Below are 22,979 nucleotides of genomic sequence, written 5' to 3'. Positions count from 1 at the left end.
TGGCCCAGGCCCAATTAGGAATTTCAATCAGGACCCACACAATTACTGAGGCCCAACTGGACGTAGTAGGCTACCCATGGATCTTGTCCTGGTGACATTCGCTTGAGGTCCAACCTTCCAAAATACTTCGAAAGTGTTGACATAATCACAGTTCAATTTGAGAAATGGGTGGGAAGGAGTCGTGAGAGCTATTGAGAATTTCGCCAAATCTAGTTTATGGGCCCGAAAAAATTTTCTATGGGCCTTCTGGGTTGCACGAATTACCTCCTCCGGTGTCCAATTACATCTCTCAAACACAAGATCATTACGGGCTCGCCATATGAACCAAGCTATAAAGCTTCATAACCCAGTAGCTTCTCTGTAATGTTTCTTCTCAAGCCTCCGAAATTTGTTCCATTCACCTATCTACTTCTGCAGATTAAAATCACTCTGACTCTGTACCTTAAACGATAATGGACTATCAAACCAAACGGCTTGAGCAAAAGGGCAGCAAAGAAGCACAAGGTCTGAAGTTTCCAAGGCAGCTCCGCACCTCATGCATTGAGGGTTAAACAGAATGTGTTGTTGAAAAAGACCTTCACCAGTAGCTATTTCCAAAGCACATGCTCTCCATAAATAAGATTTTATTTTGTGGATAGTATCACATTTCCATAGTAATATTAAGTTTATGGGAAAGAGAACGCTACCTGGTCGCATGTGATGCGTGACTCCTATGCCGAAACATAGGGCCACGTGAAATGACCTTGGGCTCCCATGGAAAGGCAAAAATCCCTAAGGACACAACAATCATTTTGCGTGGCCCTGTGTCTATACGTAGGAGCCGCACATCACACACGACTATGTAATGTTCTATAATCGTCAAATAGTGGCAAGATTACTTTTGAGAGACACTTTCTCATTTGCACAATAAGTGGGGGGATATTAGGGGTGTCAATTCCATGCCGGGCCCGGCAGAACCGACCTAGCCCGCCCGGCCCAGTCCGACAGGTTTAGTAAACGGGCAGTCCTGGTGTGGGGTTTTAGCCCGTTGGGCCCCCGATCAGACAGACCGAATGCTAGTCTGACCGAACCTAGCCCGACCTTATTTGCTAGCTTTGAAACCTTGTGAACTGAATATTTATAAATTATTCATGACCCCACCCCCACTTTGGTTCTGTCTTAATAGTCCTCCTCAACAACCATGAGTGATATTCAATAGGATTTCTAATAAAAAGGGACCAAGTAGCTTGGCTCCACATTGAATAATTAGTATATTCTATTACTCCTAATTTGGTAAGGCCCGATTAAGGTCCGTTTAGAATTAAACATGTCCACAGCCCACTTAAGGCCCGATTATTCTAGCCTGATTATAGCCTAAAACCCGAACTAGCCTGACCAGGCCCGGTCCGAAGACTTAAACGGGCAGTCACAGTGCAGGCTTTAAGCACCGTGAGGCCCTGCTAGGGCCGACCAAGCCGGAACGGTTGACACCCCTAGGGGATATAGAGAATTAGGGGAATTAGGGAATAGAAGAAATTAGTACCACAAGCATGTATGAATCATTTTCTCTTATATTTATTTATGGAGAAAGTTTTCCTTCAAAGGGTTGGAAGGTTCACCACACCATCTTAGGATTCACAAACCCTTATAGGGTTTTAGTATTTTTCTCAGTATACCCTCATGAAACCCCACGTGCATCTAAAGTGCCATGGTGAATGGATTCCCATTCAACATGGCTGAAGGAAAACTCGATTCTTTATTTATTATTCCATTCCCTTTGTTTCAAAAGAAGTAGTTTAATGGAACTTTATCTGTCCCGCAGCGTAAGGCCTACAAGCCCACAAAACTCAAAATTTTCATACGAAACAGTGGCCCACCACAAGCCCGAATGGAACTTAAAACCCCAACCCACTATAGTTTTGTTTAGTTATCTTCTTTGTCTGAAAATAGGTTTTGATTTGCTTCACTTATGAGAATTTCTACCAATTCTTATGTTATTCATCAAAGCTCATCCTAATCTCGGTCGAGATTACAGCCATAGTCCTGTCCTATCATCTGTATAATGGAGTTCGTCATTTATTGATGGAGTTTTTCTGGCATTTTTGTATTGTTCTTTGATTAGATTAGCCAGAAAAAAGATGGAAATGGCATAAGGAGATGAAATTGTTCTTGCGGTTCACATGTCAAAGTGTTTCGGAAGGCGCCGGCTCCCTTCTTACTAATAGCACAACTACATGCTAGTTCTAACTTAGTAGCGTTGGCACGTCACTCGCCTCCCTACTCACTTTGGTTGCAAAGACTTTTCTCCTTAGGTGTGAAAGTTCGAATTCACAGTTTAAGTAATTTCGTAAATAAGAAAAAGGACCGTAGCCGAGTGGCAAAGAGCATTAGTTGCCAAAAATTTCGATTCGTCGGTTCGAATCCGACCGGTTTCTACAACGCCATTCCACCCATCCTTATTTTTTTTTTCATGGTTAGTGGTAGGGGTGTCAATGGGCCGGTTCGGGACGGTTTCGGTTCGGGCTTTTCGGTTTCGGTGTGACTTTTATAGAAACCGAAACCAAACCATTAAGAAATATTCGGTTTCGATGCGGTTTGGTTTTGTGTCGGTTTCGGTTTATGATAACGGGTTGATATCGGTTTGGATTCAGTTTGGTATCGGTTTTATATAACTAGTAAGGTCCGGTTAGTGTTAATTTTTCTTCTCTTTCTCTTTTAAGTACATAAAATATTTCAAATGCAATGCATCTTTGTATCCTATGTCTTATGGCCTATGGATACAATTGGTTGGGTAATCACTAACAAAGGATATGAGATAAAGTGAGAAACTATAACAACACATTTAGAGGACAATGGGGCATTAGGCATTTACAGATTTACTCATTTATCGGGTTAGGTCGGTTCGGTTTGGGTTCGGGCCTAACGGTTCGGGTTACCGGTGCGCCGTCGGGCTAGCCCAAACCAAACCAAACCAAACCGTTTGCCTTTCTGGATCCACAAACCGAACCGAACCATTAAGAGTTCGGTCCGGTGTGATCTGGGCTCGTTCGGGCTGGTTCGGGCCGGTTTCATCGGTTCGGGTTGGGTATTGACACCCCTAGTTGGTGGATAGAAAGGGGCTGCAACAGTCTTGTTATTGGCCCCCGCCTCGGAAGGACAATTTATAGGATCATAGGTACAATAGAACGATTGGCTTAGGACTAATGTATAGAGGTTTGAGTGGACAACAAATCATACTCTTCTACTCCTGCTGATTCCCCAACTCCATTTCAAGCTGGCTCACTTGATTCTTCTGCTCCGCTCCGGAGATCGAGATTGGGATTGACGAATGAGTGGAATGATTGGCACGGAGAGACGGATGTGCTATGATTGCTCGTTCAATGACATGCATATATATATATAATATCGCATTAAATAATTTTTAATTTTTTTAAACCATTTTTTATCCCTGTATTAAATAACTTTTGGAAATAAGACAAGGGGTGATTAAAAGAAGGTTACAACTTTTTCAGGGGTGTTGTTCTCTGTGCCGTAGCGCAGTCTGCGCCCAGGCACATGGGGGTGGGTGCAATGACCACCTTGCCCCCTTGCACAGGCTGCCCATGTGCCTGGGTGCAAACTGCGCTGCGGCAGAGAGAACATTCTACCTATTATTTTGTAAGAAGGTCATAACTTCTTAGTTCACCACTTTGGTGACACCAAGTTACACTTATAAAAAATTGTTCTATTTTCATAATTTTTATTGAAATTCTGTATATTCTAAAGATTTTGATAAACCAAATGTTTTGTTGAATTATTCCCAATTCGTGAATTTGCTAATTATGATCCACATATGGGTGAAACAGGGTCGGGTTGAGCCGGGTTTTTTTAAACCTCAGCCCAACCTTGAGTTCTCTTGGCTCAGCCCAACCCCAACCCCAACCCTAACCCGGTCCTAAGGTTGGGTTGAGATATTTCAACCTAGGACCAACCCCACCAATCTCAACTCTACCCAACTGGCCCTGATTAACCCTGGTCGGGCTGGGCTGGCCAGGTTGGCCCTTATTGAACCTTGATTTTTGCCAAGGGTCGGGTTGGGCCTGATTGACCCAATTGGTGCTGCTTTTTTCCATTTGCATTCTCCTATGCTTTTAAAAACATGAGACACATGTGATTGGGTATTGGTTTGTTTCATACTCAATTGACTATTAGACTTTTATTTGGATTAAAAAACTTAATCCACTATACTTTTGTTCAATAGATAATTAGACTTTTTTTTTTGATAAACTAATAGATAATTTACTAAACAAAAATTGTAAAACGTAAACACTAAATTGTGAAGCATAACCTAACACAAGGCCGGGTTTGGTTCAGCTCGAGGCCTCAATCTTGGCCCGGCCTGGCCTTGGTCCCGAGCCTGAAAATTTCAACCCTAACCTGCCTTCAAGGTTGAAAAATCCAGCCCATACCCTGTTCAGGCTCAGGGCGGGCCAAGGTAGGCTCGGGCCGACAAGGCCAAACTTATACCCCTAAAATTTCCACATATATCTACTTGGTTCCGTGACATCACACCAAATGAAGCATGGAAGGCATGGCTTGTGTGAAGGAAGAAGGATCCATATGCCTGTGAAAGGTATGGCTAGGGATATTTTAGTCATGAACAAATAGATGATTAGTTACTTCTTTCTATCAAGTTACTTGGACATGTCAAGGAAGAATTTGCATACTACCATCATTTAGTGGTTTGAAAAAAATATCAAATCTATGTGGATTCCATGTTTTTAATAAAAGATAAAAGTGAAAATAAAACAAAAATATGTGTGGGTCTTCTCTTTTTTGTAAGAGAGCTTGGGAAAGAATCCGCATATAAAATGTGCACAAATCTTTTCCACATTAAGTAACCAATAAAAAATATTCTAAACTATAGGATGCAAGAATCACGCTTATGGACCTCATAGTTGCTTCCTTTACTGCTCTCTAATTGTCCCCAAGGCTCAAATTCGTGATTGGTTGATTGTTTCATCTGGTTTGATTTCGTCATCCCTATGACATAAAGTGGATCATTATTCGCTGCTGTAACTGCGGTGCTGCAGGTGCCATGTATGTACAGTGCGTCCCACATGGCACCTGCAATGTCGCACGATGAGTACAACAACGGATAAAAATCCAAAGTAGGGGAGGCAGCTTCCCTTTACCCATGGTGAAGGAAAAATTCCTTCGATGAGTCTGGGTTTTTTGGGATGGGCATTAAGAACAGTGAAGAAGGCATTATCGACATCCATAATGGAAGAAAGGTTTCCCAACCTATCGTCAAAAACTCTTCTCAGCTTATCATAGTATTGGCAAAAATTCTGGAAACATTGTAGGGAAGAACCACTATAAATTACTTTTCTCATTTGAAAGAGTTTGTCAACTAATTTTATGTTCAGATAGGTGAGGGTCTGAGATAGTTTTGTAGGCCATCTCCAGAGTGTAACTGTGTAGGAGTGTAGGCGATCATGTAGCTTAACTTTTCCTCTTTATACTTTTTTTTTTTGGCAAGCTTCTCTTTGTACTTTAAAGGAGAAAAATTAGCTTCATGGGGGCAAGGCAATCATTTTGCCCCACCATATGTGTGGGCACATGAGTCATGTTCTCGGACAGAGTTCTTTTTCTTTTTTCCCCATTTTCAATAAGGGTAAAACATGTCATTTCATATGCGAATTCAAAAATTGTGTAAGATAATGATACCTTTTGATAATAATATAATGATAAGTCACTTTTAAATTATTTTTGATAACATTCGTTTACATCTAGCTTAAAGAACCTTTGAAAATAAAACAAGGGACAATCAAAAGAAAGTGTTAAATTCTAAATACACCTACAGCTAGAGAGGTGTCATTTCAAGACAATTTCATTGTTAAATTATGAAACTTTAAATTGATCATATTTAAAAAAAAGGGGGAGCAATATCTATGGGGGAACGTAGGGATTATGTGTGCGAGGCAGCCAATGAGAGTGCACACGCTAGCATCTTGGGTATAGAATTTCCACCTTTCATGAGGGCGGGGCGATCATTTTACCCCTCAATGTGTCAGGGGCTTGGCCTACACCCCTAGAGAGAACATTTTCCCTCAAAAAATGAGGAAAAGAACCTTGCGAGGCTGTGTAGCCTACACTAGTGCCTCCCTGTGTCTATCTCTTTCCTCCCTCCTATGAAATGACATATTTACTCCTATTGTGGGAGGATCGAGATAAACACAAGAAAACACTAACGTATACTACGTAGCTGAACAAGAAATTCAATCTCTTATCTCTCTCACGGAGACACCAGTGTACGCTACACAGCTGAACAAGTAACTCAATCCCAAAAATATATATATATGAGACCATAGCATCTTTCCCATTTATACTATAAGATAATCAAAATAAATTACTTTGAAAGATACTATACAACTAATGGTTACGTTGGCATTGAATCCCTTATACCATCAAAAGGCTATAAGTTGAAATACCATCTCTCAAGCCCCAGGCTCCCAGCTGGCACTAGTAATTTTATTCAGTGAAGGCTGCGGCCGTGGGAAGTGTAATTTAATTCTGAGCCGTCGGATTTTATCAAGAGATGATTCACGCAACCGCAACAATTCTAATATATTTAAGATTCGAATCCAACGGACCCATTTAAATTAAATACCAAGTTTTAGCAGGTAAATATCGCAGAACAAAAGTCTGGTTCAGTTCCTGCGTCTTCGACTTGGTGGAAGACGAAGAAATAACAAGAACGAAAGAAGGAACCATGGAGACGATAAAGATGATGGTGATGATGGTTTTATTGATGATGTTCTTGAAGATGGTGGTGATCGAAGCAGCCGATACGAATCAGGTTTATCAGCCATGTAACGACACGACGGTGCAGACAGGGGATGGTTTCACTTTCGGAATCGCATTCGCTCCAAGGACTAACTTCTACTTTAACCAGACACAGCTTTCTCCCTGTGATGTACGCCTCAGTCTCTCTTCTGCTAATTCTCAGCTTGCAATCTTCAGGCCCAAGGTCGACGAGATCTCTCTCCTCACCATTAACACAACCAACAACTTCTTCCCGGTACGTTTTTTTTTTGTTTTTTAATAATGTTTTGACTTCTTCATCTTTGTTTCTAGGGTTTTTGATTCTCTCAAATCTAGTTCTTTGATTACAACTAATTCATTATCTAGGACTCTTGAAGTGTTTACTAGGGTTTGACTTTTCTTAATATATTTTCTTCCGTGTGGGTTAAGCTCAGAGGATTTTGAGTTCTTTGATCTTTAAGTGTTCTAACACCATTTAAAAATCATAATTTAAGGAACCAATGTATTAGGATCACTGATTTTGGTTGAGAACTTAGGTTTTTAGAGATAAAATGAGTGAATTACCGATGAACAAGAAAATTTGTCCACTGGCCCCAACAGTGTACCTAATAATTCTCTTTCCAGTTCTGTTACTCTACTTCTATGTCTGGCGAAGTTAAGGGTTCTTGTCCTCGGGTAACCTTGCTATCCCACACCTATGGTCTCCAAGTGTTATGTTTATCAGAACCATTGATAATTTGATTAGCCATAAAGGTTTGGAAATTTTAATGTAGTTTAGGTGGGTGCCCCTGTTAAATGCTACACTGCTACCCGTTTTGAGTTTGATGGAAAATCAGTCAGAGATGTGCTTTGAAGGGTCTCAAGTAACATACATATGAGTTAGTGTGTGATGAAGTTTGAATTATGGTCCATGACCTGATCACTAAGGTTGATGTATCAAATAATCAGATTTCAGGGTCTCTTTTGATGTGTTGTATATTTTTATGGATTAGCTTTATTCTTCATATGATAGGTGTTGCATGATGTCTAATATTTAGTATTTTCTTCTGGTCGAACAAGGAAAGATCCATGTTATTCAAGAAATGGCGCGTGCTGCTCCCAGTTACAACAATTCCACTATCTTATTTTATTTATTTATGCAGTTGATGTGCACAGAGATCATAGGCATTCATGGCAGAAGGTTGCAACAATTATAAGTGATTGAAAAGAATGAAACTTGCTGGGGTGTGAAAACATAAATAATGGTATTCTGGACTGTGGAAGGTGGACATTGTGACAATCCTTTAAACCTTTTTGAGGATAAGATCCATTCTAACAAAACTCAGCTAGCAAGCCTAATTTGAGAAAAGATTGTCTTCTTCTTTTTCTCCAACTTAACATTAGCCTAAAGATGGAGAAAACCAGAAACTTCCATAAAGGAATAAGAAATATTTCTGAAGACAGAAAAATGGAACAGCAGATGGTTAAACACCTTCAGCATCATCTGTGCAAAGACTTTCCCTATTGAAAATATCCCATCTTCCATGGATCAAGTAATCAAAGATTGAAATTTTGCATTAACTGCAGTCCACATGCCTGGAACTCTTCTTGTCCAAAGAGACTTAAAGTAGGCAGATGAAAGGTTTGTATCATGCAGTAAAATGATTCAACCAAAAGTTTAAAAGATTCTGCTCTGTCCTAAATGCACCACCAAACAGCATATGAGACGTGACGCATAGAATAATTATCTTAGCTCCTTGGGCATCTGAAGCAAGAGAAATTAAAAGTTTCAACCAAATAGTATCACAGTCCTGTAGCAAGTAGGCAATCAAGGAACAGCTGATGTTCTCTCTCTCTCTCTCTCTCTCACACACACACACACACAGAGACAGGAGAATTTTATGATCAGGCAAGTTTTTTTTTTTTAGGATAGTTTATACATCAGGAAGAAGGGGGGGGGGGTTTAGTTGTATTGTCTGGGATAGTTTTGCCATTCTACATGCCTTTCTGGACAGAAAATTGTATAGAAGGCTGGAGGGGTGATTTAGGAAACATGAGTAGACTAATCTCTTCTAATTTCGTAAAAAAAAAATGTTCACTTCTAATCAAGGAAATTATAACTTCTGACTCTGCCTTTGGTCCTAGGGATAGATGACCTTTGCACATGGTTCCTTTTTTTATTTAGTGGTCGCTTTGCATGAAGTGGAATCTTCAGATATTACAGAGCCTCTGTCATCAAAAAAGGATTTCATCTGGAAATTGTGGTTCTGTTTCAATAGGCCACAACGGGCTGAGTTTCAGAATAATTGGAACAAGATCAGTTGAGTGAGAGATGTTGTTTATCTGTTGGGATGGGGGTGTTATTTGGGCAGTTTTTCACTTAAGCTTCCTGGTTCTACTATAGTTAAATGCTTCATTTTTTTTAAGGGAAAGGGCAGTTGCACCCGTTTTTTCCTTTTGTTTATTTATTTTGATTCTTAGACCTTCCCTTGATATGATAAACAATCTAAATTGAGTAATTTTACTTCCATCCAGGCTAATTATGGTGGGTACATGGTGGCATTTGCGGGTCGGAAGTATGCAGCAGTATCCATCCCTGCTTTTGTTGCAAACAGTACCTATATTGTTACCAGCTTTACTCTGGTAAGAGATGGTATCTGTTCATGATTGGTTTATTCCTTCTTTCATCCTCACCATCTATCAGAATCTAATTTGATCTTATGAATGCAGGTTCTTGATTTTAATATAGGTCAGCTGCAGAACTTGTACTGGAAGACAGATGGATGCGCTTCATGCTCATCAAATTCTAGTTTCGTGTGCTTGAACAACCAGGATTGCGCAATCAAAACTTCAAGCTGTAAAGGCCAAGGAGGCTCTGTAGATTGTAGCCTTGGAATACAGTTGGCTTTCTCTGGCATAGATAAGAACTATGTTGCACTCAACACATGGTATGAAGTAGCAAACCTCCAACAGTACTCTCTGTACAGCCTATTTTCAAACTTGACGAATTCTCTCACCAGCCAGTTTAACAGTTTATTCGGATAGTTGGGTGATGTGCCCCCCAATTTTGCCCATTAAAGGTGATGATACTCGACGTTTGTGAAGGTTTGGATGGAGCTTGGTGAATTGTACTGTACTTGCATGTCATTTTTCTTTGAAATTTTTTGTGGTGTACATTGTTCTTTACATATTTCTTACCTTCTCTATTTGTTTATACTGAAAATTTCTGTAAATTTATACTACAAGATCTTTTATTTTTTGGACCTGATATTAACTGCACTGGAATCTCAGAATTACTGTGGTTATTAGACTTGATATTGAATGTGTTGGGTCTTTAAGGGTTGCCCTTCTTTTATCTCCTCCACCTTCCACACCCCTCCCCAACTCTGTTTAAAAATGGGTACTTTTGTAATAATGACCACAATCTTGTTTTGATATTGAAGTGATGGCAATGGAAAAGTCACTACTAAATTTTTATGTAATTTATCAGACTACGTTTGGTTGCTGGGGAGTGTCAAGTGGGATCTTTATCACCTCCAGTTTCCACCCCGGCTCAGTTCCCCAGTTCTTCTAACAAAGGGAGCTGGAATGACCACCCTACCCCTACCCAAATACTCTGCCTGAGTGGGATCCACCATCCCCCTATTAGAGGAATTGGGGAATTGGGCCGGGCAGGGAACTAGAGGAGGTAATTTTCCGTGTCAAGTGTGGGTCTCACGAATTTTTATCACCTCCAATTCGCTGCCCGCTCCAATTCCCTTCAATCCCTCACATAGGAGCAGAAATGACCACCCTACCCCACCTTGGGCAGTGTGTTCGGATAGTGGGTAAGGTGGTCATTATTGCTCCTATGTGAGGGATTGGAGGGGATTGGAGGTGATAACGATTCTGGGTCTCGCATGTTTTGGAATTTAAAGAAAGATCAGGATAGTAACTTGAGGGGAAATGGGCTTTTTCATGCTTACCTCAAGTACATGAAAAAGGATTTAAACCTGGATAAGGGCCCACTAGATCGAACATTGCCAGTCCCAACTTTCAACCAGGGTTTTAAAAGCCAGATTTGGCCTCTGAATCAGGTCCAGCTGATTTGGATAGGAATTGATACGAGAACCTAAAATAATTTAGAATATTTTATTTTGCGATTTAGCAAGAATGTCTACGTCCATGGTGAGATGAGATTTATTTCACTATCAATGGAGAATAGGGTAACAGTTGCTCGTTTTCACACATCTCTCAGATTTATTACAAAAAAGAAAATTATAAATTTATAGTGAAACCTTATAAAGAAAATTTATCGAAATACTCATATAGCTGGGGCCTTGAGGCACTCGGCCTCTTAACAGCCTTTCAGAATCAGTCCACTTTGAATAAGTGATGGAATACAAGACGTTGTACCTCAACATTAAAAGCCAGATTTGGCCTCTGAATCGGGTCCAACTGATTTTGATCTGAATTGTTACCGAAGTTACCCGAATCGGCCATGAATGGATGGAAACCCTAGAAAATTTGTATGGATAGGTCAATTCAAATTGGGGGAATCGGACTTGGTTGTGGCTGATTCAACTAAATTCGATTTCAAATTTTAAATCTATGGTCCCAACTCCCAATCCAGATTGGCTGATCCGGCCAATACCTGCTCAATCGTTGACAGAATATTGGTTCCTCCGGTGAAGGATCTGCTCAGTTGGATCCAGAGACTCAAAAACCTGAAAGAATATGTTTTGGCAAAAGAGATAACACTAACAATATAGAACCCAAAAGAAACTACTCCTCTGAGTTAAGGCCCCAAGGTGTGATGACCTCTTGGATTGGATTTCCAAGATTGATTTTATTTGAAAATCACTTTAGTTGGTAAATATCTAGGGCGCACTTTCTCTGTCCGGAAGCACATCTGAGCTGTATCTGCACCCAGACACATGGGGCAGGACAGAGGTGGGGTTTGTGTCACTGGGGGTGGGGGGCTGGTCATTTTGTCCGCCCCCATGTGTCTGTGCATACCTTGCGCCCCAAGTGCAGAGAACTTTATCCCTTTTATCTATTAGTCCAGTTGGAAAATTGGACAATCAGATATTGTTTATTGACCAAGAACAGATCACCATAGCTGAATCAATCATCACCCTCCCTCCCTACTGTTACTGCCTTGGACTACGAAGGTGAGGTGAGAATCAAGGTGGACAGTTTCCTCCTTATTATGATTTGGCACAAATTCAAATTTCATGGCCCACCTCAACCATATGACTTACTATAATATGCTCAAACCTAACCTTTACCAACACAATACACAAGCATCATCTCCACCATTTGGCAGGTAGTAAGGTCCACCATACAATTGTTTTTTGGCAAAAGTTTTCCGTCACCCACGGTGAAGGAAACACCTAGAATCTCACGAGGAAGAACAAGGTCTCAATGGATTTGAAAAGGTTAATAATGTCTTTATTTGATGCTAAGGAAGGAGTGGTATGGCCTTGGGAAGTTTTTGAAACACTCATAAACATTCAGTTGGTTTGTAATAACTTTAAAGCTTTTCAACTTAAGCAGGATGAGTGGATTAGGGTTTGGCTTTCTGGTGCATGAAACTAGGATTGTCCGATGGAATTTTAGGGTAGCTCAGAATGCATGGAACTTTGTATTTTCTTTTTTTTGTCTTAATATTTTTTCGTTCTTATGATAAAAAAAAAAAAGGGAGACAGTTATCTGTCCGGGAGTGTGGCTATGCCAGCACTCCCATGAGTCAATCTCTTTCCTCTCCATATGAAAAGACACATTTGCCCCCTTGTTTTGAGGAGGAGAGAGATAGACACATGGGAGTGCTAGCGTAGGCCACACTCCCGGACAGAGAACTACTTCCCAAAAAAAAAAAAACACCCAGAATCTAAGAATCATAATTACTCACCCACCCCTATTGTACAAAATCGATAATGACTCCCCAACTGTTCTCCAATGCATTTTCCATGCCATTCGAGGCCCTTGATGAAGGAATTCTCCCTTCTCCCAAACTCGGTTCTTATTTTGCTCCATCAATCATGTCCAACAAGAAAAAGAAATAGCAAAAAAATAAAAATAAAAATAAAAATAAAAATAAAAATTATAAAATAATAATTATTTCTCCATAAAATATTGTACTACAGCCTAAGGGCAAAACAGGGGCAAATAAAATTATGGGGAAAAGAATGCTACCTGGTCTTGTGGCTACTGTGCCTAGAAATAGAAGCGTGCAAAAGTACCGCATTGCCCCTATGGAAAGGTGAAAATCCTGCCAAGGGCGATACTTACCTGCGCACGTGCAGGCTCTAGAGGCCCAGGCAGCGATCTCTTTACCTAAAATTATAAAGAATTTGAATCAATATCCCATCTCCTTTCCCCCTTTCCTTGACCTGTCCAACCAAGTTAGCTAAAGACCATCACCAATCTCTTCTTCCCTCCATCTCTCTCTCTCTCCCTCTCCCCCAACCCATACACATATTCTGCAGCAAGGTGTATTTCTCAGAATTACTTTTGGCTTAGAATGGGGTAACAGGAAACTCTAACCCACAGGAGAAGGGGTTCTCATAGTCAACTACCATATCTGCAACAATGCAGATGAGCACATACAAAACATGATAAATGGAATGGCACACAACACTCCAAATCTTCATACAATATATGGTTTTATAAGGAGTTACAAATCCAAATAACAGAAATAAGTGGTAGAACCTAACAAGACCCAGCATACTTAGTCCCAAACATAAGATTTTTTTTTAACACAAACATAACAATCCAAACTTTCAGATTCTACCGAACAACTGATTCAACCCTGACGGGAAGATATTTTATATAATACATTAAGGTGTCCTCAACACCATCAACAGCCATAAGACTGTGGGTGACCAGAAGAACCTTAGAGCCAAGAATGATTTGCCTTTGACAACAACCAAATGGTGGTGGGACAATCACACAACCAGAGCCTATTGCAACAGCCGCGAACAGCACTGCAACATAGCTCCTCCATTTAGCTGCTGCAGGGATGGGGTTGTTCAAGTAGGATTTAGCCCCCAGCTGTAGCACTTTCTGCCAAGCTGAGAAACTGCAGCCACAACCTACACAACCCCACTGCCAACCCTGCATTCAAACTTTGAGGAGGTCACAGCAGGCATCTGCTGTAACCCACTTGTTGGGCATATTGATACCTTGCCCACTATTCATAATGTTTGAAAAAGGGCGGAAGGTAGCTGAGCGGAGATGATCAATCTGAAAGTGATTGACATCTCCAGAGTACACGCTAGTAACATCCGACACAGATAGATTTGATCCACCACCAGATGCCTCCTTTGATGAATTTAGATTACCACTGTCAGATTGCAGAACTTCAGAACTTGGAGAGCCATCAGAATGCGAATGTTGCCCCTCAGCTGCTTTGCAAGAATCACTGCCACCCTTCCCACTTTTTGCATTCTTGTTCAGGAAGCGGCCGCCGCATCCCCTTGCTCGACGCATTGCATGGAGATGGCGTGATTCATGCAGATATGGCTGTGGAGAAGAAAAGTCACGCCTAGATCAATGAAATATTGAAAAAACGTTGGCCATTCAAGAGGAAAAGAATAATAAGCATGACTAACAAACCATGCTATTGAAGTGATAAACAAGCAATGCCTATTTGGATAGACCATCCAAACAAAGCACCTCACATTAATGTTTTAGGCCATTCAGGGATACAGAACAATTAGTCAGCAAAAGAATGTATTCCCCCACCCCCCAGCCTTTCCCTCTGGATGACTGGAGATTAAATACTTTAATGGATGGTGCAGAAAGAAGTCAACATCTCAGATAATTCTATTCATCTGATACCTCAACTCTCAATCTGTTGGGCCTAATTCTATGCTTCCATACCATTATGCAGAAGAGCATGGATACACAGGTATGTAAAGACAGATCCTATTGCTCCACATTGTAGCATCACTTTCACAAATTAAATGAAAATTCTGCCTTTTGGAATTTGGGATATGATTCACAGGTTCAATCAGATGAAAACACTGTACCTTCCGAGATTTGATCACTTTATTCTCCATCTCAGCCTTTGCCCGAGACTGCCTACGCCTAATGATTCCATGGTACTGCTTAGCATTTACATAAATAGGTCCATCATCAGTTGTCATATTTAACGGCAATAACATGCGCCCCTGCAACATTGTGAAATAGGAAGGAATTAGCCCAACATATGTCCTGTCCAGATAAAATGATCACAAGTAAAAGTTACAGCCAGTTATTTGATTGAATGATTTATGGACCCCACAAAAAAAATAAGGGGAAAAAATAGAACAAAAATTAACTATAAAACTCAAATACCAGTAAGTTTGGGCATGTTGACAATATTTTAATAAAGCCATCTTCACTAGTTTATTTTCCCAGTATATCTAGGTAATTTGACTCCATCACTCCCAACCTTTTTGTGTTTTTACACAAACATGATGCAAACATAATATACCCATCTTATATTTGGTTATACTTCCATAGATATTCGAAGGTTGTAGCACAGCATCCATGAAGTATGGGATATGACAGACATAGATACTGAATCTCCTCGGAAACTTTATAACAATACCAAGAGATCTAGATTGGGGTAAACATGTACTGGTGCTTTTTGAGGAGTCAACTCTGCAAGATCCCCTTATTTGTTTCGTTAGACTAGAAATCATCATATGCAATGCAAGTGAACCTCCACACTGTTGCATAATTTAATTGGTTTCGAGATTTCATCTTCACACAAACTTTCAATTCCAACCATCACGCTTCATATGTATTAGAACTGTTAATTATTCTGTCAAATATGGTTTGCAAAAACAACTAGAGATTTGGCCTAGGTATTAGCTTTATATTTATCATGTTCAACAGAAAATATGCTGATGCTTACTACCTATACAAGGCTTAACGGCATTATTAGCTTCACTCTTTTTTACTACTAGGAAATTAATAGTCATTGTCTGCATCTTTTAAATTTTTGGTTCATTCTGCTGTTCCTTTCAAAGTCAACAATATGGATACTTAACATTAAACCTAATGGCTCCTTTTGGTTGCAAGGGAAATAAAGGGAAGTGAAGTGAAATAAAATCAATACTAAAGTGGAAATTTTTAATCATTACCTCACATGATGGTGTAACTAACTCCAAAACATACCAAATTTGGTTATTAAATTTCAACTTACTTTGCAATCAAATTCCTTTGATTTGAAAAGTATATTTACCAAATATGGTGAAGTTTAAGGTTCTTATCCTTGTACTAGCGTTGATTCTCCCGGAAAAACCACAATTACCATAAACAAACATATTAATGATGAGAATAGCATTTTTGCTATGCTACTGTTATATCTACTTGCTTTGCTATTCTGCCCCAGCCTGGGTGAGAAAGAGTTATTGCGAGTAAACAATAAAAATATGCTGATTCAGGCTGGGCATACAATATTTAATGATTAATAAATCTAAATGATAAATAAAAACCAAAAATAAAAAAGACATTTCATTTCTACAAGAGACCCACACCTGGGTTCCATAGCTTTAGGTCCTATATCCCGTCTTCTAATTGTATTTGTCTTATTTATTTGTGAACTGGTATGGTCCTGTTCAACCCCTTCTGTCAGAAGGAAAATCTTTCAGTATTCCAGTAGATCATCCAGTGCATATCTTTGATCTATTGGTGTCACTTTTCCAACACATCTTTGCATATTCCATCAATTTATGCACTTAAATATAAGCTTCATAGCTCCATCAAGAGCCATAGAATTAGAATTCCAGAAGTTGAAATTTAGTATACAGCAAAAAAAGGGCCAAGTTTTCTAACAAATCATTTCATTTCAGATGAACCACATTATAGGAAATGAGCAATTATTAGGCAGTGATGAGCACTAGCAAAAAATAAATAAATAAACACCAACCGCTGTTTGAGCTCCATATGGTGTGAACACACCATAACATTGATCCATATAGGGATAATTCGTGCAAATCTACAGATCATCAGCACAGAGAGAAACATAAGAGAATAATATCAACAACTAAACCCCAAATTAGTGTAAGCAAGAAACATATCAAGTCAAATGGTCAAAGGCGAAGGCAAAGTGGGAAATTACCACAGGTTGAGCAAGTCCTAGTTCAACGCGAGCTTGGTACTCGGGCAGAGATGATTGCCGAGAGATGATCGAAGGAAATTGCTGAACTTTTTGGGCCTTCAAAGAGTCTTTGCCATCACCTGAATAAGAAATTCTCAGATGGTCAAATAAGAGTGGCACTGCCCTCTGTTACCAGTAACACCAGATATGGTGGTGACACATCCAACAGTGTCTGGCAAAATAATATAGTCTACATCAAATAATTCACTTCCACAATCTTGGTCAAATCATCAGCCTAAGTATCGCCAAATCTGGGTTTTTAGTTATCTCTTTAGTTGAGAGAAAACTTCATATAACTTTATATATATATCAAAAAAGTGCTCACATGAAACATTACAATCACCTACTAAATGTTATAAGAAAGCAGAAAATATTCCACCCTTTAGTAGAACTTCTCTGCTACCAAAGGCAAACAGAGAAAGCTTTTGTCACAACCAAGAAAAAAAAAAATCAGGCTCAAAATTCCTCAAAGATACCCGATTAGCAAGAATATCAGAGACAAAACCCAGTGAAGGAATCCAAGAGGGGTGGATTAGAGAAGGTCTCAAGACCCTAACCTTTAGTATTTTTGTACAAAGTGTGTAACTTATCCCAAAATCTCGAGCTGTTAGGTAAGGACTACAACAAATATATCAACACAAAAAAAATCTCATTGGACCTACTTCAACCTAGCTTACCAGTAATGCCAGGCAAGAAGATAGAATTATGGAATATCTGAAAAAGCACACATAATCAAAGCAACCTACCAACTTCTGCATTGATATTTTGCCCTACAAGTAGATAAAATGCTCTCCATCCTTTCTTACTCTGGATCTTGTAATGCCTGGAGTCATATTCTGCCCCTAGATAAAGACATGGGAAGATAACCAACCCCAGCAATTGCTGTACTTGCCAACCTCTTTGATGGAAACAATTTCACTTTTGGAGAAATGCGCTTCAAACCTATTACAGCTTCGCATAAAGAAGCAGAAATTGCAAGGCAGTTGAATGTGAAATACACAAGATAAAATTCAAGAACCATCAGGGAATTGTAACAATAGGACCTCAAAACCATTCTCCACCACTAAAAATTCTCCCAGCATTCCGCATTCAATAGCTCTTCTTCTCAATCTAGAGGAAGCTACGGATGCACTGACAAACAGGGGGGAGTGAGAAGGATACCCTTGCAGCAATCTCACAAAATCCTGAAGGAAACTGCTGGAGGCCCATCAACAAGAATGGACAAGGATGCCTTAAGAGTAACATGTCGTCATCCATGTATGACACTTCCATCCCAATCCCATTCTCCTGTATTGGCCATAAGCTTCTGTAGGGATTTATATCACCCCCGAGCTACCATCTCAAGCCAGTTCCTTGACTCATCTCAAATCTGATCAAGCACAACTCCCTGCTTAGGTCTGAACCCAGCCTTTTCTTCATACAGATGATTGACATTCCACCAACTGTGGATCCCTTTAAAGTAAATATGGAACTGTAATGTCCCGAAAATACAAAGAAGAATATTTGGGTTAAAAGGGCACCAAACAATACCCTTTGATCATTGCACTGGTCAAATATCTTTTCTTTCATTTTATTTTCTAATAAAATGGCTATCAGGAGACCTACTATACCCTTTTGTTTCTTTCCAGCATGTATGTCCTGAAGTTTTAGGGTCCTTTCATAGACCTTGATTCTTTCTCATGTGTCATTGGCATTTGAAATAATATTTAATACAACATAGAAAATCCATCATATAGTTTTACAGGTTCAGGTCTCTGGGGTAATGCACCTGATAACTACATGTTCCACCATCTCATTCAGGAGGTTGAGATGATTAAAGCAAGATTTAGGGAGCAAAAATATCCTTGTGAGTTGGTGCTTCCCTGTTAGTAGAATGAATAAGATTGCTAAATTGTGCAAAGGGGAACACCAATAATACTTGTCTTATCATCAGTTACCTTATTGGAGGGTGGAACTTTAGAAGTGTCACGAAGGACATATACAGAGTCGGCTTCTTTTTTTTTTTTGGGGGGGGGGGGGGTTGGGGGTTGGTTTTGGGGCTTCAACGGAGGGAGGGAAGTCCAAATAAGACTAGGATTCAAAATTTGATCCAACTAATTGTCCAATTTTCAAATTAGAATAATATACAGGACAACGAAATAAAATGATTTAGGGGCTGTACAAGTATGTGATACATCTTCTAAATCAAAGGTCTAGACAGAGTCAGTATTTCAAAACACTCATCATCACCCAACAATGATTCCTCTCTCCTCAAATTAAGACAAGTCTATCAATTCCTTAATCCACCATTTTATAACTCATGTAACATAAAATCAACTCAACCTGCATTGAGGTACGAGTTACCATTGATATGACCTGGCATCTGCATGTCGATAGCCTGCCTTGAAAGTAAACCAGTAGTAATGAATGTGGGATACAAAGCCAGACATTAGATGATGAAGGGTCATTGGTTTCAAATATGCAGCATGCTATTCGGATAGTTGAGAAGCACTTGATTACAGAGGCTTGATCCAGACTACAACTAGTATTTTCTATTAGAAGTCGGAATCTAAAGGTAGACCTTCTCTTTGTTCTTTCTGCAACATTACTATCAACTTTCCAAAGAGCAGTGTCCTGTTGAGGTACTAAGGTGTCATTGATTCACCTGGCAGAAAATTTTGTATGGATGGCTCTGTTGGACAAGATTCTAACAATGAGGTTATCCTCCCCTAGGCACTGTCATGGGAAATAACCTAAGGAAACCTGCTGACCAATTATGATTGCTTCATAATGAGGACCAGTTCTCCTGATCACTGTTTGGTCATAGTACATGAGATGACTTAAATTAGAAGCACAATGTATCTTTCTGTTGTGGGAATAATACTCCACAATAACATTCTTCTCTGCATACTGGCATGAGAGAAGTGGACCAGGTGGTTGTAGGACAGCTGATGGCATAAAATAGTTTAACACAGTGACATTTTAGTTTATATCTCACTATTGTAATCTTCTTGTCTATCTAGCGTAATGAAAATCCTCATAATTAAATATACTCTAAAATTGTTCAAGAAAATCAGTAATCCTTCGTAAATGAAATCAAGAAGAGGAGTTGAAGCTTAATTTTGTTGACAGATTGCCCCGTAACATAGCTTTCCAGGACAGAAGTTGTGTGTAAGAACTAGTTCGTTCAAGAGAGTCAAAGTGCTCTCAGTTCAAACTAGAGAAGAAAATTCAGATGAAGCAATGGAAACTGATGCTTTTGCTGGATGAAGGGGATGAGAGATACTCTACAAAGGCATGCCATATAATTGATGCTGTCTGCTTCTGCCGGAAATTGAAAGTGGCATCACAGCATGCAAAGGTGTAAGAAGGAAAGCCAAGACATTAGAGACCAGTATCTCCGTTACATATACTTGAGGCCTTCCTCATCAATTGTCAAAATGTCTTAATTTTGTTACAGTTATGTAACATATTCAACCAGCTCTTAAACACAACCAACTTGTGATGAGCATAAATCAAGTTATGCCCATAAAAGTTTCTAACAAGTCACCAGTTCTATATTTTTTATTTTGAACCATAATCGAACATGACAGATTTATCATTAGTCCTCTTATAGTTACAGTGCAAAGTCAATTTTTACTGGGTTTCCAAAGGAATGGAGGTAAAATGTATTAGCAAGTGTGGAAAACTTGAAATTAATTGGATGCCCATGTCTAGCTTAACCCTCAAGAGCAATGAAGCTACCAGTTTACCTCAACAAGTATCAATATGACAGTCCACATAAACATAGACTGTTGATTATTAGTTCTGGAAGTAAGCGTGGTTGTTGCTCATTCAGGCTGTCAATCATTAGGACATTTAGAGATTAAAGGTTGGAACCATAGACCGAAGTTCTATGATATGACACAGTCCATTCTACCCTTTCTCCTCACCTTTAATTCTCCCTTCTCCCCCTCCCCCCCTCTATTATAAACCAAAACCCCAACACAACCCATTTGTCCAGCCTCATGCACAGTTCAGAAATCCATTCAAATACTGCCATTCCAATCCATAAGCACTTCCATTAAGCTATTAACTCCCAGATCACCACCTCTATGCCCTTTAGCTTTTTAACCCACTGTCCTGACCACCTTTGGTATATATGGTCACTACGTGAACTTCAATAGCAAGCTTTGAAAACTGCAGATAGCTACAAATAAAGAGGTTGAAGAACTAGAGCGAACCAAAACAAAGACACACACACACAAAGGCACAGAAAATGGAAAAATCCAACATTTAGATTATAGAACATATCCAACAGATTTATGTGGACTTTAACCTATGTATTCATTAAAATAGCAGAATTTCTCGCTACTCAAAACACTGGAGATCAATGATTGCTATTGGCCGGCTATGTGAAGGAAGGAGAACAAGAGACGTTTATCATGAAACGTAAAGACTCTCAAAAATCTTGTTAAGAATGACAGAAATGGTTAGTATGGAAGTCAAGGGCGTGTAAAGAATTTTTTGGATTCGGATACCAAACCCAGTAATCTAAAACAAATAAACAATCAAATATGACGCTGGACACACCACTAACATAGCATGAACGACATAATCAAAGGTCATAAGAGAAGATTACCAGAAACGATAGTGAATTGAGAAGTATTGTTGTTTTCCTTCTGCGGCGCAGGGTCTGTAGCACGGTGTACTTGTCGTGAAGCAGCTTGAATTTGGTCTCCACCAGTTGCAGGGCCCACCGATAGTGACTTCACACCAAACGACGGACCATGGTAGACTGGTTGTGATCCAAGAGCGCTCCACCAAGGTACAGAAGTAACTGGGGAAAACTGAGCAATGGGATTGTTGAAGTTCCCTCCATGATGTTGTTTGGCAGAAATGGTCTGCATCGTCGATATCCACAGAATCAACAAATCCAAACCTCCAAATTTTCTTTACACCTTGAACCGTGTCACCTGCAACACGAAGTTCCAATCAGAAATTCTCCCAAAACATGAAACAAATATGAGAAACAAACATGGGTCATCTCCTACAAGAAGATATAATCTTTGAAATCAGTTCACTGTGATAAAACCACGTTCAAGTAACTCTGGCAATTCCCTATCCAATTAAGAGGGACATACAGAACTACAAGACAAGCAATGGAGATTGGAGAAAATTTGAAAAAATTATAAATAGAAGTTTAAAATAAATCAACACGGCCAGATATCAGGAGATTGGACGAAGTGGGAATTCTCTCAAATGCAGAAAAATGTTTTCCTTTCTTTTTGGTGTCCAAACAAGGAAAATTTCGGATACCCACATCACTTTTCAGTGCAAACACGAAATTCCCATTCCAGTTCTCCAAAGAAAAAAACCCGAGAGAACAGAGTAGACTGAAATTCACTGAAACCCAGTTCACTCAAAAGGAAAAAAAAAAAAAAAAAAAAAAAAGGAAACCTTCAAGCATCAGATAAAAGAGAAGAAACCCAGATGCTTAATTGCTTACAGACCATGAATAAGGAATGAAGCAATGAAGAAGACGAGATAGAAACAGAAGATGAGTACTTACTCAGTGAGGAAAGGTCAATAACTGAAGACTCTGACAGAGAAAGAAAGAAGAGAAGAGAGGTTGGGGTTGGAGGAGACGAAGGACTCGTTTCAGTAGTAGAACCAGCTTCGAATCCTACACATAAGGAAGAAACCCCATTTGGCAGGAGCGCGTGTCGGTTCAATATCAAGAGGGAGAGAGGAGAGAGAGAGAGAGAGAGAGAGACGAGCGAGTAACGCGTAGGTATGTTTATATATTTAACGGGAACTACAGTACAGTGACCAATAAGCTGAAGCTTTCATGCAAGTCTTTGTATTATGTGTAATTAAGTTATTCTCTGTAAGCATTGCTTATCTCCTATTAATGCATTTGTTTACTCTTTTTTCACAACCTCCCATCTTTAATCCAAGTTGGATTCTTTTTATAAAAAAACTACTTTTTTTTTCTCTTCTTTGGCTTCCATTTCCTGTAATAGTTTTAATAATTTTTTATTAAGCCAAAGAATAAGAGGACTGTGGGAAATGGCCAAACCATTGAACTGTCTATTCTACACCATTAAACCAAAAGAAA

At 39.5% G+C, this 22,979-nt stretch overlaps 2 protein-coding genes across 2 annotated transcripts; one reads left to right on the top strand and one right to left on the bottom strand.

The window, feature by feature from the left end:
• Positions 1 to 6,683: 6,683 nt before the first annotated feature.
• On the top strand, positions 6,684 to 10,002 carry LOC122648839. The gene is made up of 3 exons (XM_043842105.1): positions 6,684 to 7,042; positions 9,301 to 9,408; positions 9,496 to 10,002. Exons 1-3 carry the CDS (start codon positions 6,734 to 6,736, stop codon positions 9,808 to 9,810), a joined length of 732 nt encoding a protein of 243 aa, XP_043698040.1. The 5' UTR covers positions 6,684 to 6,733; the 3' UTR covers positions 9,811 to 10,002.
• Positions 10,003 to 13,374: 3,372 nt separating this feature from the next.
• On the bottom strand, positions 13,375 to 22,596 carry LOC122648838 (nuclear transcription factor Y subunit A-10-like). The gene is made up of 6 exons (XM_043842103.1): positions 22,431 to 22,596; positions 21,501 to 21,834; positions 16,862 to 16,980; positions 16,670 to 16,738; positions 14,781 to 14,921; positions 13,375 to 14,271 (listed from the first exon to the last, which is right to left on the bottom strand). The coding sequence occupies exons 2-6, from the start codon at positions 21,766 to 21,768 to the stop codon at positions 13,870 to 13,872; spliced, it is 999 nt and encodes a 332-aa protein (XP_043698038.1). The 5' UTR covers positions 21,769 to 21,834; positions 22,431 to 22,596; the 3' UTR covers positions 13,375 to 13,869.
• Between the last annotated feature and the right edge of the window lie 383 nt (positions 22,597 to 22,979).

Source organism: Telopea speciosissima, chromosome 1, assembly GCF_018873765.1.
Source record: "Telopea speciosissima isolate NSW1024214 ecotype Mountain lineage chromosome 1, Tspe_v1, whole genome shotgun sequence".
Lineage (NCBI taxonomy): Eukaryota > Viridiplantae > Streptophyta > Magnoliopsida > Proteales > Proteaceae > Telopea > Telopea speciosissima.
This window is presented reverse-complemented; position numbering and strand designations above follow the sequence as displayed.